Genomic DNA, 17,635 nt, shown 5'->3' with positions numbered 1-17,635 from the left:
GCTGTAACATATATATTACAAATATAACAGAAAATGTCCAATGCATTAAATGTTGCTGTTAAACTTAAGCATCGTCAGTTGGTTAACCATGCGTTCTATAATAGATTGACGTTGTTCTGTAAAAACTTGGCCATAAGAAAAAAATAAATTCTACCCATCGGTGTGCAGAACACCAGGTGGATATTGCTGCGTGCATTCACTCAATGAAATGCATTTTGATTGCAATGTCTTTGACTCCATGTTTAGGTCTCTCGATTTTTCTTTTAACGCATCAATTTATTCAATTACCATTTATACTCATCATAATTAGCTTTTATTTTTCTAATTAGTCAAAGCGTAATGTGTTGATTTCTTAATTGTGAATTAGATTACTATAACTGGAGTGGCTGCAGGGACATCTAGGGAACAGCAGTTGAATTACAATTGAAAAAAACAGGTCGCGTAAAACAGGACCTAGTCATGACACTCCAGAAAATCGCACATATCTCTTCAAACGACAGCAATTTTAAGCTATTTGTCAGCATTCAGCCAGCTGTCTTAATCATGTTAACTCTAGCCCTTCTACTAAACTAAACTCTTCAAAGTGTGTGCAGATTTGTTTTGCCATGTTGACCGCCGCACTAACTTACTTTAAAAATGCACATTAAAATAACGTCTGGGACTTTAACAGACTTTCATCCACGCCAACTGCCTCACAAGCTGTCAATCAAATGTGGCTTGCACATGATTTGTTGTGTGAGAGGAAGATCCCACCCAAATATTGCATCACAATTATGACTTTGCTTTGATTGGTTCAGAGCCTGCGATAGTTAAAAAAAATAGCCTATTTCACTTAAACTTAAACACCCTCCTTCAGGGTGCATTTATTATTATTATTATTTTTTATAAATGTATTTAAACATGGCATTCACATAGGCGCAGATTTGGGTGGGCCTGTGTGCGAACTGGTCCTATGCTCACCCGTGGCTACTCCCCTGCTTGGTTACTGTCTTGTTACTTGTGAAGTATGAAATTTGCATTGTTTAAGATATATTTATTTATTTAGTATTTCTATCTTCTGATGGATATACACAGTATATTATGAAAACTGTGTTGGAGAGACAGGAGCTGCAAGTCACATGTGCTTGTTTCCCAAGCTTCACAAACAGGGAATGCGGTGCTGAGTGAGGCAGCAGTGAAGAGTTTATTGTATTCATTCTAGTCATTTTTATATAGTATATACCAGGGTGGCCAAACTTCTTGGCCCTGTGAGCCGCATACCAACATTTTCATTTGGCCAAGAGCCGCAGTTAAACTAAATCTTGCACTTACTAGGCCTATGTGCAGTAGTTATTTCTTGATGGCAGCAAAATACACAAGAACAAGGGATAGAACATCGCAGGGCCTTACACAGTTTATGTGCATTATGAGCAGCAACTGGCTGTGGTTGAGATGGAAAGATTCTGGCTGGGGATCTCAAGCACAATAGAAAGAAAGAAACGCTGATGTATGGGTAAGTAAGCTGGGCTGAGTTGAGTGGGGGATGGAGGGGGGTGATGCTGGGATGCCAGATTCACCGTCAAGCCCTCTTGAGGTGTCGTGGGCTAGTCGACGAAACACCGAGGATGGAAGGTGCCCACTTGAAGACCCCAGAGATGTACCCTACGTAGCTCAATCCAGACAGCTGTCATGTTGTCATGCTGATGCGCTGGGGAGACCGCACTGTGGCTGAACCCCGGAGCCAGCATCGCAGCCGTTGTGTGTGCTGATGCACCAGGGAGGCAATAAGCTGATCCCTGGAGCCAGCATTACACTTCAGCCATCAACACCAGACAGAAGGATATCTACATCATCATATGGAAGGAAGCGCAAATGGATGGAGACACATATGGATCACATTAGTTTACTGTGAAGCTACGTCTTAGTTGGTGCTTATCTTGGCGAGAGCCGAGTTCAAATCAGCATGAAGTTTAACATCTACTCTCATGTAAGGAAATCTTAAACTTTAAATGAACACTCGTGTTTTCCCATTACTGTTGGGGCACGCCTAATCGGGATACGGATAATCAGAATTTAATGGGATAGAACTCTGGTAGACGATTCTTCTAAATGCTATGTATGTCATTTAATTGGGATACAGTATTTTCAAATGCTGAACGGAGATTGCTTTTCAGAGCAAGACGTTCGCGTAGCACCATGCTCTGAGTACGTGAATATGTGATTATGCTATGACTTCCGTAAATTGCATAAACCACGTTGAACTCTTGAAGGAGCTGGTGGGAGTGTCCTGTGGTTTCTCAGGTTGCTGTGGCAGTGTCGCCTTGTGATAAGATGTGATTTCCGTATTTTTCATTTCATTTCATTTAGAAATAAAAAAAACAATGACTCATTATAGAATTGACTCATATTTTAAATTTATTTTAACATTTATTCATAATGTGATTTCATTGTGTTTCTTTCCATTTAGAAATTTAAAAATGTAAAAATACTTATCCTCTCTTGCACATGTGTATTAATTCAACTATTGTTAATTGATTTAACAGCTTGTGTGTCGATTCTACGCTTCAGAAAAAATAACGCACCACAACAACAACAACAACAACAAAAAAAAAATTAAAAGACCTCAAAACAATATGTACATTTATTTCTGGTGTGTATTGATAATTTATTAATTGACCAGTTCTTTGGTTAAAAAAAAAGCGCATTGTGCATAACAGCCGATCAGCATGCAGCATCCAAACATTTTGGTTTATAAACACTTTATGGGCAGGGGTTCTGTGGTATTAAAACTAATATTGTAATATTGATAGCCCAAGGAGGCTGTGTGGTCCAGTGGTTAAAAAAAAGGCTTGTAACCAGGAGGTCCCCGGTTCAAATCCCACCTCAGCCACTGACTCATTGTGTGACCCTGAGCAAGTCACTTAACCTCCTTGTGCTCCGTCTTTCTGGTGAGATGTAATTGTAAGTGACTCTGTAGCTGATGCATAGTTCACACACCCTAGTCTCTGTAAGTCGCCTTGGATAAAGGCGTCTGCTAAATAAACATGTAGCAGGTGGGAACATTACGACCCTAGGGAGGTGGCTTAGCTTAACTATTTAGATTAGTGATTAATTATCACCTGATTGATTTTACCTATAAAACGCCAGGTCTGGCTGTATTCAGGAAAGGCTGCTTAGTTGCTTTAAACCTCTCCTTCGGTCAGCTGTGTTTTCCGATCGGAGTTCCATCGTCGGCTTGGTAAATTGGCTGCGCCGCTTCACCCAGTGCAATTTTTTTTATTTTTGTTGAACGGTATTTATTTTATACTGTTTCGTTTGATAGTGTTTTATTTATTTTGTGTGTGTTTTTTTATTTTACTAGTGCACGCTCTCATGGTGCCTAGTTCACAGACTTAACATCACGATTAGACAGATTCTCGTTGAATACCTTTAATCAGAGCTATCGAAGATTGCTTTACTCTGATTGTTGGAACTTTGTTCCTCCGACTGTTATCAAACGGGATAAATTGCCACTTAAAACTGAGTTTGTGTCCACGTTATTTATTGTGGTTTAAAGCATTGTATTGGGGTTTGTTTTTGGTTGTTTTTGAGTTTTGCTGTGTTACTTTACACGTTCACTTTGTTCCTTGTGTGTAATTCTTTTTTTTTTCTATTTTGAAGTTTACCTTGTTGGTGTGTGGTCGGAGGGAGGTTTTAATAGAGCTACAGTTTACATTATCAGCACATGATGAGCATAAACATACCTTTTTGTTAGCTAGTAAAGAAGATTCTGTCTGATACCTCATTCAATTCTTGTGTCATTTGATGATAAACTCTGTTTTTAACTGCACTGCTGTCTCTGTTATCCTTCATTCATTTGAGGGGGATTTGAAGGTTTGCAACTTCTAGGCAGAGGTGTGTATATATAATACAAATACACAGTACAATATATTTTATAACCGATTACCCCAAACAGGCAGTAGTGGTCGGTAAATTAACAAGAAAACACAAAGAAAAATTGCCAAACACAGCAAGATATTACTGAGCTTAAGTTAAAGCACTGCTGAGAGTAGGAGCCTCGGGGAGAAAAAGGGGCAGACGCGCAAAATAAAAGCAGATTAAAACTGTGAAAAGAACAAAGTTGAACAAATAAGACAAACAGCATTAGTTTAAAGTTAGACTAAGTAAGACCAAAATAATTAGACTTGCAAATTTTATTTTCATATTTAAACAGTTTAAATATTTTCTGTCTCTCCGGAAAGTAATACACTATGCAAGACTGAGAAGTAACGCTCTACAGTTTGTGAACGACTCGTTCTTTTCGACCGAATCATTCTGATGAATCATGGGAATCGGATCAGTCTCCACTGAACCAGTTCTTTTGATGCGCCCAATGAACGAATTGCCTGGTACACAGGAGTCAAGTTACCAGCCTATCAAACTCATGCAATGATTCAGCCCTTCCGATTCGCTGTAACGAGGAAACCAGGCTCTTAATTGTCATGATGGATCTATGTTCTCTCTAACTTGGTGCATTATGCGGACTTTGTGAGCCAAAATGGCGTCAGTTACACACTACAAGCCGTAGCGATCCTGTCACTGGCAGGGTGCTGCTTTACGCTGTCCATTAAATCATATTGTAGCGTCGGACCCCGCAGAACTGACGAGTGGGACTGATGTTCATTGAACTGCTGGGGGCGGGATTTGTGTTAATAGTGTATATGGTGTTCAGTGTCTGTCTGTCTAACCAGGTCCGCTCTTTACTCTATATAAGGTGCAGCCTGCTTGCTGTTTGGGATTGTGTGCTGAGAGAGTGGCAGCGAGTAGAGCGAGACAGAGAGCTATCTTCTGTAATACATTTTATTACCTGCTTTTCAAACCAACTGCACTTTTAAACGCCAGACCTCGCCCACAGCTAGTGCAATAAACGGCACTTACAACGGCATGGGGTAAAAGCCGGAACGGCGCGGAACGGTACTTTAATGAATTCAATTGCTATAAAACAAAAAACAAAAAAAAAACAGCATACAAAGTTACAGACACATGAGGAGAATATTTTAGCAACCAGAACCGATTAATAATGCGCTGTCATTAACCCGTTCCGGCCCAGAACCCTCTTTTTATCACCAAAAAGCTCCCGGAACAAAAGGGAGGAGTAGGTGCGTCCACGGCCCGAAGAGAGGGAAGTCGGGGCTTCCACAGCCCTAGGACCCAAGCTGCCAGCAGAGGGAGAATGCCTGCTGGTTCTACCTCCACCAGCAGAAGAACAATGCCTGCTGTCCCCATCTACACCAGCAGAGGAACAAGGCCTGCTGTCCCAGTGTCCACCAGCAGAGGAAGCATGCCTGTTGGTTCACCTGCTGCTGCCATCCCAAGAGCCAGAAGGGGAGGAGTTACAGGTTCAACCCCCTGAATTTTTCTGGGGGGGAGAAGGGCAGGATGCTGGTGTTCCCCAGCAGCCTCTATTTATGCTGCTGAAGGGAGCACGGCACACACCAGCCCAGCCGCCACAGCCTCCCTCTGAGTGGCCAGCATCTGCCCCATCGCCACTGCCTCCACCACAGTCCCCTGCAAGTGAGGCAGAGCCGCACCAGTCCCCTGCAAGAGAGGCAGAGCCGCACCAGTCCTCTGCAACGTCAGGAGACTACACGCTGCTCCCACCTCCATCGTCAGGAGACTACACGCTGCTCCCACCTCCACCGCTTCCTCCACTAGGAGCAGAGCAGCAGGAGCTGCCTCTGCCTCCGCCACCTCCACCAGCAGAGGAGCAGGAGCTGCCTCTGCCTCCGCCACCGCCAGGAGCAGAGGAGCAGGAGCTGCCTCTGCCTCCGCCACCTGCACCACCAGAGGGTGAATACCTGCTGGTTCCACCTTCATTGTTGTGGGAGGACTGCTTGCCCCTCCCACCTCCACCAGCAGAGGGTGAATACCTGCTGGTTCCGACACCGCCAGGAGCAGAGGAGCAGGAGCTGCCTCTGCCTCCGCCACCGCCAGGAGCAGAGGAGCAGGAGCTGCCTCTGCCTCCGCCACTGCCAGGAGCAGGAGCTGCCTCTGCCTCCGCCACCGTCAGGAGCAGAGCAGCAGGAGCTGCCTCTGCCTCCACCGCAAGGAGCAGAGGCAGCAGGAGCTGCCTCCGCCACCTCCACCAGCAGAGGGTGAATGCCTGCTGGTTCTGCCTTCCCCAACATGGGAGGACCGCTTGCTGCTTCCACCTCCACCACAAGAGGAGCTGCAGCTGAGTTTTGCACCGCCCAAGGATGCCAGCCTCGCTTCGCCCAAGGATGCTTGCCTTGCATCGCCTGGGGCTGCCTGTTGCTCCGCATCGCCTGGGGCTGCCTGTTGCTCCGCATCGCAGCAGGAAGTACTGTGGCCGGAACCCCACCAAGGGGAGCTGCCGGCCACAAAGACGGGGGAGGAGGTCTGGAGACCACCAAACCCAGCAGCAGTTTCGCTGCCGGAGATCGTGGGGGAGGTCAGGAGACCTGCTCCCACTGCAGCAGTTTCGCTGCAGGAGTTCTTGTGGCCGGAGCCCCACAGGAGGGAGCTACCGGCTACGAAGAAAGGGGGAGAGTTCAGGAGACCAGCATCCCCCGCAGCAATTTCGCTGCAGGAGTGGACCAGCATGCTGTCAGCCGTGCCACTACCGGCAGGGGTCCTGACAGCATTGCCAGCCATGGGCCCACTGAAGCCTCCCTTCCCAGCCCGAGACTTTGTCCTGGACTGCTGGGTTTTTAAGGGGGGAGGTGGCCGTTGAGGCCATGTGTGCTGCGCACAAGGGAGGGTATATGTGGCAATGTGGCCACGCCCTTGTGCGTAGTTTGTTTATATGTTACGTGTTGTGTGTAAATGTTGGTGTATAGAGATGGCTGCACGGGATATAAGTGGGTGTGTGCAGCACGAGTTATTTAAGATGTAATTGTATTTAAGCACGAGGTTGCACATAATTAATTCACGTGCTGGGATTCAAGTGAATAATTAATTAGTAATTGAATCCCAGCACAACAGTATATATAGATGCACATTTCATTCACTCGGGGTTGGGTGTTCGTGAGTCGAGAATGGGATAGGAGACGGAGGTAATAATTGTAAAAATAATAAGAACATAAATATAAGTGTTCTCACTCACCGTGTTTGTCTGCTCGTTTGTCTGTTTACTGTTTAGTCCGTTTTGTTTATATATTTATTTTGGCGTAAGTGCCGTGTCCTGTTTTTGTGTTTTGTGTTTAAAACCCTTTTATTTCGTTTAATAAACGCTGAGTGCCACCATTGCACTCAGCATTACTCATCACCACCGTCTGTCTGTGTGTTTCTTCCGGGTCTGACGTGTCACCACTCAGCTAGCCTTGTGACAGCTATCATACAGAGGTGGGTCAACTACAAACCTACACCATCACCTCAAAACAAAGCACCCAACAGTGCGGCCTACACCTGCAAGAACTGTGGAAGCTGGACCTAGCTCAGAGGTAACTGGAAATCCAGCTTCTTCAACACTTACACAAAGTGCCAGAGAAGAGGATCAACCAGCGAGACCAACAAGCAGTGGTAGAACACTGCAAACGAGCCTTACTTGTTGTGCCATGCAACCTACAGCTCCTGCAAAGCAGAAGAAACTTGACAAAGCCCTTGCAAAAATTATAGTAATGGACTATCAGCCATTTTCAATTGTTGAAGACAAGAGCTTCAGATCCTTTGTAAATTTGCTAAATCAATCTTATGAATTATCTAACAGAAAGATTTTGATGAGGACAGTCCTTCCCCAGCTGAAATGCAAGAAAAGGTGAAGGCAGCATCAGCTGTGTGCCTTACCACAGACTGCTGGACATCAATGACAATGTCCAGCTACATATCAGTAACTTGCCATTATATTTCATCAGATTTTAAAATTACTTCATGCCTTTTGGACTGTTTTTCATTCACCGAAAGACACACAGCTGAAAACTTGAAGGACAAACTTCTCCAGGTTGTGACAGAATGGGATCTTCAAGAGAAAGTAGTCACAGTTGTCAGTGACAATGCTGCTATGTTACTGCAGCAAAAGGCTCCCAAGATGGAAGCACATGCCTTGCTTTGCCCGCACTTTAAATCTTGTGGTGAGAGAAGCACTTAAGGAAATAAAGCCCACTGTGGATAAGGTAAAAGGCATAGTGGAGTACATCCACCAAAGCACTGTAGCCTCTGAAAAACTAAGGTCTACAAAAAAGCAAATGGGAATTCAGGAGCTTAGATTAAAACATTGTGATGTGACAAGGTGGAATTCAACCTACCACATGTTGGCTAGGTTCCAACAACTTAAAGAACCGATTATATTGACACTTGCACTGGTCAATGCCACCCTGCCAACCTTGAGCCCAGAAGAATGGGATGTTGTGACTGAATCATGTGATGTTCTGAAACCATTCGACAAAGTCACAGTTGAAATTAGTTCAGAGAAATCTGTGTCAGCCTCAAAAGTAATTATTATAGCAAAAGAGCTTCAGAAGATCACCACTACAATGCTAAGAAATGCTACTTTTCACAAACCAGTGATAAGGATGCTACGTGTCATGCAGACAAGTGTGATTCCACAACATCGACTTTCAGACATTCCTTGCATCAATTCTGGATCCTTGCTTTAAAAAGTGTGCTTTTACTGAGGACAGAGCAGCAGAAGAGGCAGTGAAAAATATCACTGCAGCCGCTGGGAGAGCGAGTGCTGCTAACCAAACTACAGAAAGAAACACGGAAACAGAAACAACTACAGAAAGTCAGACAGCAATTTTTTGGAAGGATTTTGATGACTGTGTTTCAGATATTGTTACATCAAGTAGTGCCACATCAGAATTGATTATGGAAGTCAGATGCTTCATAGGTGAGCCTCTACTCCACAGAACAGCTAACCCATTGAAGCGGTGGCAAGATCGTCAAATGGTGGGTCATGAAGGTCATGAAGACAAAACTCTGCATAGTGCCACATCTGTACCAAGTGAACGAATTCTCTCAAAGACAGATCAGATTATCACTGAAAGTACGGAAAATTGTTTTTCTAAATGCAAACCTGGGGACATTATTAATCTCAAGTATCACAGGCTGTTAGTTTATTGGATCTCAAACTCCTATTCGGCCTGTCAGCTGTCAGCTTTAATAGCTTGCTCTCACCCTGCATAACTGTACAGTGTGCATAGCTAAATGACTGTTTTACACTTAAATTATTATATAGTACATCAACGTGAATGTTCATATAGAGACTTAGTAGTAGTTATGCCAGTTTATTATATAGTTAGTAGTGTATTTAAAACAATAGGCTACTTTATAATTCAAATGTATGATATTTGTTTAGGCCACAGGATGTTATTTCTGTTATGTATCATTCTCTACTGTAGTTTTGGCCTAGAATATCATTTGGTAATAATACATTTTTTTGTTTGTTTGTTTTTATATACTTTGACACAGTATATAATAAAACTGTATTAAATTGGGATTGGGAAGTATGCCATAATAATTGGTGTGTGTGTGTGTGTGCGAGAGAGAGAGAGAGAGAGAGAGAGAGATTTGTTTAGTAACAGTATTGCATTGTATTTTGTGTTTATGTGCAGTTTTTCACGTTCAAATAAACCTCATCTCTTAACCACGTGATTCAGTCTTCATCGATTTTTGCTTCGTTTCACTGAATCAGCGAACAATATTTCAACCCTTAAAATAACAACCGCGTGTACAGATGTAAGTAATTCAATATTATTTTGTATTGATATAAAAAAAAAAACCCAGCAGATTCGCTTTTGTTAGGTTGCAGGTATTAAGTTGAATATATAAACAACGTAAAGTCCCCCCCCCCCCCCCCCGGGATTCTTGTTTGTCAAAATGTTTAATTTTAGGTTTAAGAATCTAGACAACCAGGTTTAGATTCTAGCTGTGCGCAGTTCATGAACAAGTTCGTCTTTCCAGTTCAAATAACCCGCATTAACCAAGTGATTCACTATTCATTCATTGGTTTCATTTCAGTGAATCAGTGAATCAAATGAATCTTTTCAGTCGGCCCACCAAACTCAACTGAATCAAATTAAGAGACGTAGTCGTGCTGCTCATATTTATAGCCTTTGTTGTGTTGGCACATGTGCGCCGATCGCCTGATGCACGCCCCCGGCTCGCGCCACCGTTCTGACAGAGCTCTCAGCTTTGTGTAGTGCTGCCAGGTTGGTGGTTTTCCAGCCAAATTTGGCTTGTTTTGAAAACACCTCAACTGGTAAATACTGTCTTTGGCAGTTTGTCTCTTTTTTGGCTATTTTTACTGTGAATGGTGTTTTTGTTTGTTTGTTTGTTTTTTCTATTTTGATTATGAGGTCGTCCTCAGTGGAAGACTTCAATCACCACGATGTGATATCACAGCGCGCCCCTGGCCCTGTTTGTGGATCTACCGCATCTCATCACAGAAACAGCAGTGCTGGTACTGTACATTGGGCTGAAAATCAGAGCAATGGTATAACGTCCTGTAAGATGACAGGTTTTTGGTTTTTTAATCAATGATATGATCTATTTTTAGTTTCTTGTGCAGATTTTTCTTTTATCTTGTGTTGAGGTGTTAAATTCAAGACCTAGTCCAGGGCCCAAGACCTGATTTCAACTTTTACAAATGTCCTCATGTTGCTGTGAGAGTGTGGCCCCGGGATCAAAATGAGGTTGAGTGTCAGATGCGTGCCAGGGCCAAGACATGACATGATTTGTAGGAGCATGATCTGGCCAATATTTCCAGAATTCTGGTAATTTAATAAAGGGGGTAGGGCAATATAAACCATAAACCACAGCGCAGTGAATACTATAACATCATAAATAACCTCTTATGGTATTTTCTTAAAAAAAAATGTTTATGCTGATACTCTGATAATGGTCCCTTTGCTTATGAAAATGGAATCAAAATCTAAACATATGTAAGCTGAGAATCTACGTTATGTCCTGCTATGACAGAATGGTTCATCCCGCATGTGCTGCTGATGCAAAGACATATGAAGTTAGAACGACTCGCTCACCTCCTGTTATGACTGGAGCATGTGCTGAATCTGTCAAAAGATGAGCCACAAAGGAAACAAGCTCACTTCTGTTTCAGTGTGACCTCTCTCTCTCTCTCTCTCTCTCTCTCTCTCTCTCTCTCTCTCTCTCTCTCTCTCTCTCTCTCTCTCTCTCTCTCTCTCTCTCTCTCTCTCTCTCTCTCTGGTGGAGTGCCTCTCAGGAGCCTCCTCTACACACACACAGAGCTCTGGTAAAGACAGGGTGCGTGGGTGGGAGGGGTCTGTTTCGAGGGTCTCTTACCTTGCTCCTCTGTAGGGTATTCATGGCATTGTGCAGCGACGGCCACGTTGTGTATGCAGGTCTGTCTGTCTGTCTCTGCTTGTGCTGGTGCACCCGGAGGAGGAACCCAGAACTTAGCGAAGTCGGGGATCCTCGGCACCGCCTCCTTCTTATCAAAATCAATATGAAACTTCTCGTCATCGTCCAGCTCATAATCACGTTCCGCCTGTGTGCCGTTAGTTTGGCAGGCAGTTAATCGTCTGGTCACATGTGTCACTGTGAATAAAAACAAAAAACTCAATATCTTCACTTTAATGAACTGCACAGTTTGTACAAAGCATTTCATCATTTAATCTGTGCAGATCTCAGCAGCTCAATTTAAAAAATAACATATAAAAACAATCTTGCTTTGCAGTGATTCACTTCTTAACAGAAAATGCTGGTATTTCCCTTTTCAGTGCTAGGAACCTGAAGAGAGGAATGAAAAGGTTTATTAGTTACATAATACATACAACATAAAATACTATATATTATAGACAATTGCATCTGCAATTTTACAAAAAGAATATTAAACAGCAGACCATGATGTTCTATAGAGATTTTTACAAGTCAATATTAATAAAGTATGCTGGCAGTTCAATTGGAATTCCGAGATCAGAGTGTTGAGCTCTACCCATTGTGATGTCACAGTGTAATGGAATCTTAGAGAGACAGGGCGCATTCTAGAATTCCATTACAAACACAGCTCTGTCAGTTTGAATGTAGCGCCGTTTTGTGCTTCATTTACACACATTATAGCTTAATATAATTGTATAATAAAATTGTGATTAAGGGTGTACTTATTAATCAGTTTAAAAGAGATATTTAGCATATGCTTATTTAAATAATCTTATTGTTTTTTTTTAGATCATATAACCCATAATAGGTAGGAATTAGGTAATAAACCCCATATAAAACCCTGCTAAATGTATTATACAGGTAATTGGTAGTGTCTGGGGCATACTACAGTAAAATACTTCAAATATTTCTTTAATAATAGGTTTACCATAAAACAGCTGTACATTTACATATTTGTAATTTCTAAAGTGAAATCCCACACAAGTGTGGACAGAAAACTGATGTCTTAAAAACTATATTTAACCAGTTTAACCAGTTCTTCAACCAGTACGAGTCAACCAGAGAGAGAGAGAGAGAGAGAGAGAGAGAGAGAGAGAGAGAGAGAGAGAGAGAGAGAGAGAGAGAGAGAGAGAGAGAGAGATACTCAGTGTGCGAGCGAGTGGCACAGCAACAGGGGTCTGGAGTTCATGAACCAGTATGGTGCAGATCCTCACCATTTATAACTTTTAACTGGTCTGTTATAAATTAATATAGGATACACATCCTTAAATGTAAAGAAACCAGGTAAATATTAGTATTATTAGTATTATTAATAATAATAATAATAATAATAATAATAATAATAATAATAATAATAATAATAATATGATTGCACAAGGAGATTCACAGCCTTGTTTGCAGTCCTGTTTTTTTTCAGCTGTCAGGACACAAGCATCCTCCCCTTGGAGCAGGAGCTGGAGGCTATACACTGACACCCTGTTACACTTACAAAGATGCAAAACTAAAAGGAAATGTGCTTGCTTTTCTGAATGTGTTTTTGTTATACTGAGAATACTGAGCTTTTACATGCATGTATATGATTGTATTACAATGTGTTTTAATACATCCACACATGTGGAGCAGTGGATCTCACTCTTGTTCTCACTGGGACTCACTTTGTAGTGACTTTATACACCCCCTTTCATATCATACATATACCACAGGAATACAGCTACAGATTTAACATTTAACGCACGTGTTTTATCATTGATCAGGTGGACTTCAACACAACTCATCAACACTGAGCAGATAACAATAGAAAGATCTGAGTTGATCGCTAGAGGGGAAGCATGCCTTGATTTAGTCTTTTCAAATGAAGACAGAATAACTAAAACAGAGGTCAGAGAGCCATTGGCAAACTCAGACCACAACATGGTCTCATTTGAAGTGTTTTTTAAAACCCCAAAAGTAATGACTAAAGCTAAGGTTTACAATTTTAGATAAGCAAAGGTATGAAACAGAGACTAACAGAAGTAGATTGGAGTAAAATAGAGAAAACATCCACAGAAAAAGGATGGCTGTTTTTTAAAAATGTAGTACTAGAGTCACAAAACAATTACATCCCAAAAGTAGACAAATCGAAATCTAAAACAAAATGGCCAAAATGGTTTCATAGATCAATTAAAAAAAATATTCAGCGAAAAAAGGCACTTTACAGAGCGTTTAAAAGGGACCAAAAACAAAGCACACAGAAAGAGTACTTGGAACTGCAAACACAAGTCAAAAAGGAAGTTAGAAAGGCCAAGAGAGAGATAGAAATCAATATTGCTAAGGGGGCTAAAACCAATTCCAAAATGTTTTTCCAATATTATAACAGCAAGAGAACATTCAAAGAGGAGGTTAAATGTCTAAGAGACACAAATGGCAAAATCAGACGAAGAAAAAAAATAGCAAATATATTAAATGATTACTTTTCACAGGTTTTTACAAAGGAGGACACGGACAACATGCCCCACATGTCAACCTGTTCCTATCCAATTTTAAATAACTTTAGCATAACAGAGGCAGAAGTGTTAAAGGGACTAGGAGCTCTTAAAATAAACAAATCCCCTGGGCTGGATGAGATCCTCCCAATAGTACTCAAAGAAATGAAAGAAGTTATTTACAAACCGCTAACCAAGATCATGCAACAGTCTCTTGACACAGGGGTTGTACCGACAGACTGGAAAATAGCAAACGTAATACCGATCCACAAAAAGGGAGACAAAACCGAACCAGGTAACTACAGACATAGAAGCCTGACTTCTATTATATGTAAACTTATGGAAACTATAATAAGATCTAAAATGAAAAATTACCTATATGGTAACAGTATCCTGGGAGACAGCCAGCATGGTTTTAGGAAAGGGAGATCATGTCTAAATAACCTGCTTGATTTTTTGAGGATGCAACATTGACAATGGATAATTGCAAAGCATATGACATGGTTTATTTAGATTTCCAGAAAGCTTTTGACAAAGTCCTGCATAAATGATTAATTCTCAAACCGAACGCAGTAGGGATTCAAGGAAATGCATGCACATGGATTAGGGAGTGGTTAACATGTAGAAAACAGAAAGTACTGATTAGAGGAGAAACCTCAAAATGGAGTGAGGTAACCAGTGGTGTACCACGGGGATCAGTATCAGGTCCTCTGCTATTCCTAATCTACATTAATGATTTAGATTCTGGTATAGTAAGCAAACTTGTTAAATTTGCAGACGACACAAAAATAGGAGGAGTGGCAAACACTGTTGCAGCAGCAAAGGTCATTCAAAATGATCTAGACAGCATTCAGAATTGGGCAGACACATGGCAAATGAAATTTAATAGAGAAAAGTGTAAAGTATTGCATGCGGGCAATAAAAATGTGCATTATAAATATCATATGGGAGATAGTGAAATTGAAGAAGGGAACTAGGAAAAAGACCTAGGAGTTTATGTTGACTCAGAAATGTCTTCATCTAGACAATGTGGAGAAGCTATAAAAAAGGCCAACAAGATGCTCGGATATATTGTGAGAAGTGTTGAATTTAAATCAAGGGAAGTAATGTTAAAACTCTACAATGCATTAGTAAGACCTCACCTAGAATATTGTGTTCAGTTCTGGTCACCTCGTTACAAAAAGGATATTGCTGCTCTAGAAAGAGTGCAAAGAAGAGCAACCAGAATTATCCCGGGTTTAAAAGGCATGTCGTATGCAGACAGGCTGAAAGAATTGAATCTATTCAGTCTTGAACAAAGAAGACTACGCGGTGATCTGATTCAAACATTCAAAATCCTAAAAGGTATTGACAATGTAAACCCAGGGGACTTTTTTGACCAGAAAAAAGAAACCAGGGGTCACAAATGGAGATTAGATAAAGGGGCATTCAGAACAGAAAATAGGAGGCACTTTTTTACACAGAGAATTGTGAGGGTCTGAAACCAACTCCCCAGTAATGTTGTTGAAGCTGACACCCTGGGATCCTTCAAGAAGCTGCTTGATGAGATTCTGGGATCAATAAGCTACTAACAACCAAACAAGCAAGAGCTGAGTGGCCTCCTCTCGTTTGTAAACTTTCTTATGTTCTTATGTTCTAGTCTGAGCACCCTGGGCAGCATATATAAACCCTGACTATATGTTCCAGTTCATTGTCGTTATCAAATGAAACACAAACAGCACGGTCTTGTAACCAACTACAGTGTTATAAAGTGGAGCACAGTACTTAAAAAAAATGACTGCTTACAAAACTGTAGTAAAAGCAGAAGTGTCTGATCTAGACCCTTCATATTACAAACACAAAGGACTTATCAGGGACTTGCCTTGCATGCTTTACTTTAAATATACAGCACATGATACACAGTGTTCGGTGCTAATTTAAATATACAGCACATTACACACAGTGTTCAGTGCTAATTTAAATATACAGCACATTATACACAGTGTTCAGTGCTCATTTAAATATACAGCACATTACACACAGTGTTCAGTGCTAATTTAAATATACAGCACATTATACACAGTGTTCGGTGCTCATTTAAATATACAGCACATTATACACAGTGTTCAGTGCTAATTTAAATATACAGCACATTATACACAGTGTTCGGTGCTCATTTAAATATACAGCACATTATACACAGTGTTCAGTGCTAATTTAAATATACAGCACATTATACACAGTGTTCAGTGCTCATTTAAATATACAGCACATTATACACAGTGTTCAGTGCTAATTTAAATATACAGCACATTATACACAGTGTTCGGTGCTCATTTAAATATACAGCACATTATACACAGTGTTCAGTGCTAATTTAAATATACAGCACATTATACACAGTGTTCAGTGCTAATTTAAATATACAGCACATTATACACAGTGTTCGGTGCTCATTTAAATATACAGCACATTATACACAGTGTTCGGTGCTCATTTAAATATACAGCACATTATACACAGTGTTCAGTGCTAATTTAAATATACAGCACATTATACACAGTGTTCAGTGCTTCAGTTCATATACATAGTTTATATCTACAGTGTTCGGTTCCTTACCGGTCTCAGCCTGCACAGCGGTCCACACAGTCAGCAGCAGCACGGCCAGGAACACACAGGACTTCATGTTCACACAGTATCCGAGTCCTGACTGTATCCAGATGTGATGTTTCCAGTGCAGTGAGAGGGTCTGGTCTCTGGCTAGCTCTGTCACAGCACACTCACACACACCTGCTACTTGTGAACTTCACAAGAGAACTGAAACTGCTCTCTGCTGTCTGTGCTTTAAATCAGCACCCTTTCACATCCACCAATCACAAAATTCACAGGCTCCCTGTGATGCTGTTACCGGGTAGAGCAGCGTTTTCCACATTGAAGAATAACACAAGGCTGTGTCTCAATGCGCTCCCTGCAATACCTACCTTACGAGAAATGCACTTTACTGTCTGAAAAGACTAGACCGGTGCATTAACATTAACACTAACACTATCACTATCACTAACATGAACCCGCTAGCGCCACCTAGCCCCCCAGATTGGAAGCCAGGCCTCCAGAGGAAGATGAAAGGCTGGTCTAGTGCATTCACATTAACACACTGCACCAAACACTTTCTTTCTTTCTTTCATGAAGTCTATATTAACCACCATTTTAAATTGAAATATAAAAAGGTTGTATTTTATATCTGTAAAAAATAAAAACCATTGTTCCAGTCATGTGACACCCTGAGGTCCTTTGCTCTGATGTGAACTACCCATCCTTACCAGATGTAAAAACATGATCACATCACCCCCTGTCTTGCCCATCTGCACAGACTACCTGTCAAGTTCAGGATTACTTTCAAAATTCTCCTGCTTGCCTACAAGGCTCTTCATCACACAGGTCCAGAGTATCTCCTCAACCTGCTGACCCGCTATGTCCCTGCACACAAGCGGAGGTCCTCTGACTCAGGCCTGCTTGTTATACCCAAGCAAAAGCGCGCCACACTCAGAGAGCGCTCTCTTAGCTTCATGGCCCCGACTCTCTGGAACTCTCTCCCAGGTTTAGTGCGTGATGCTCCCACAGTCGCTCGCTTCAAATCAACTCTCAAGACCCACTTGTTCTCTCTTGCTTTCAATGCACTCTAAGCCTGATATGTGAAATTAGCTGCTGTCTAAATTGCTATTTCAGGTTTTTCACTCCATCTTATCTGTATGATTCTGCTTGACACACGCATCCACAATGTTTAGAATCCACATCCTAGCCTGTATTTAATGTATTTGCATTGTTTTTTACTGTTTGTATTTAATGTACTATGCCCTGTA

At 41.5% G+C, this 17,635-nt stretch overlaps 1 protein-coding gene across 1 annotated transcript in view; it reads right to left on the bottom strand.

Annotated features, from left to right (window-relative positions):
- The window catches only part of LOC117969056 (H-2 class II histocompatibility antigen, A-U alpha chain-like), a 35,636-nt gene extending 19,023 nt beyond the window's left edge, over positions 1-16,613 (bottom strand). Inside the window, exons 1-2 of the mRNA XM_034916960.2 lie at positions 16,395-16,613; positions 11,239-11,493 (exon numbers count right to left, since the gene is read on the bottom strand). Coding sequence (XP_034772851.2) covers positions 11,239-11,493; positions 16,395-16,461 — 322 coding nt within the window. The 5' untranslated portion in view covers positions 16,462-16,613. The remainder of the gene's footprint in view (positions 1-11,238; positions 11,494-16,394) is intronic.
- Positions 16,614-17,635: the final 1,022 nt, after the last annotated feature.

Source organism: Acipenser ruthenus, chromosome 41, assembly GCF_902713425.1.
Source record: "Acipenser ruthenus chromosome 41, fAciRut3.2 maternal haplotype, whole genome shotgun sequence".
Classification (NCBI taxonomy): domain Eukaryota; kingdom Metazoa; phylum Chordata; class Actinopteri; order Acipenseriformes; family Acipenseridae; genus Acipenser; species Acipenser ruthenus.
Note: the sequence above shows the minus strand (reverse complement) of the source record. Positions and strands in the feature narration are given on the sequence as shown.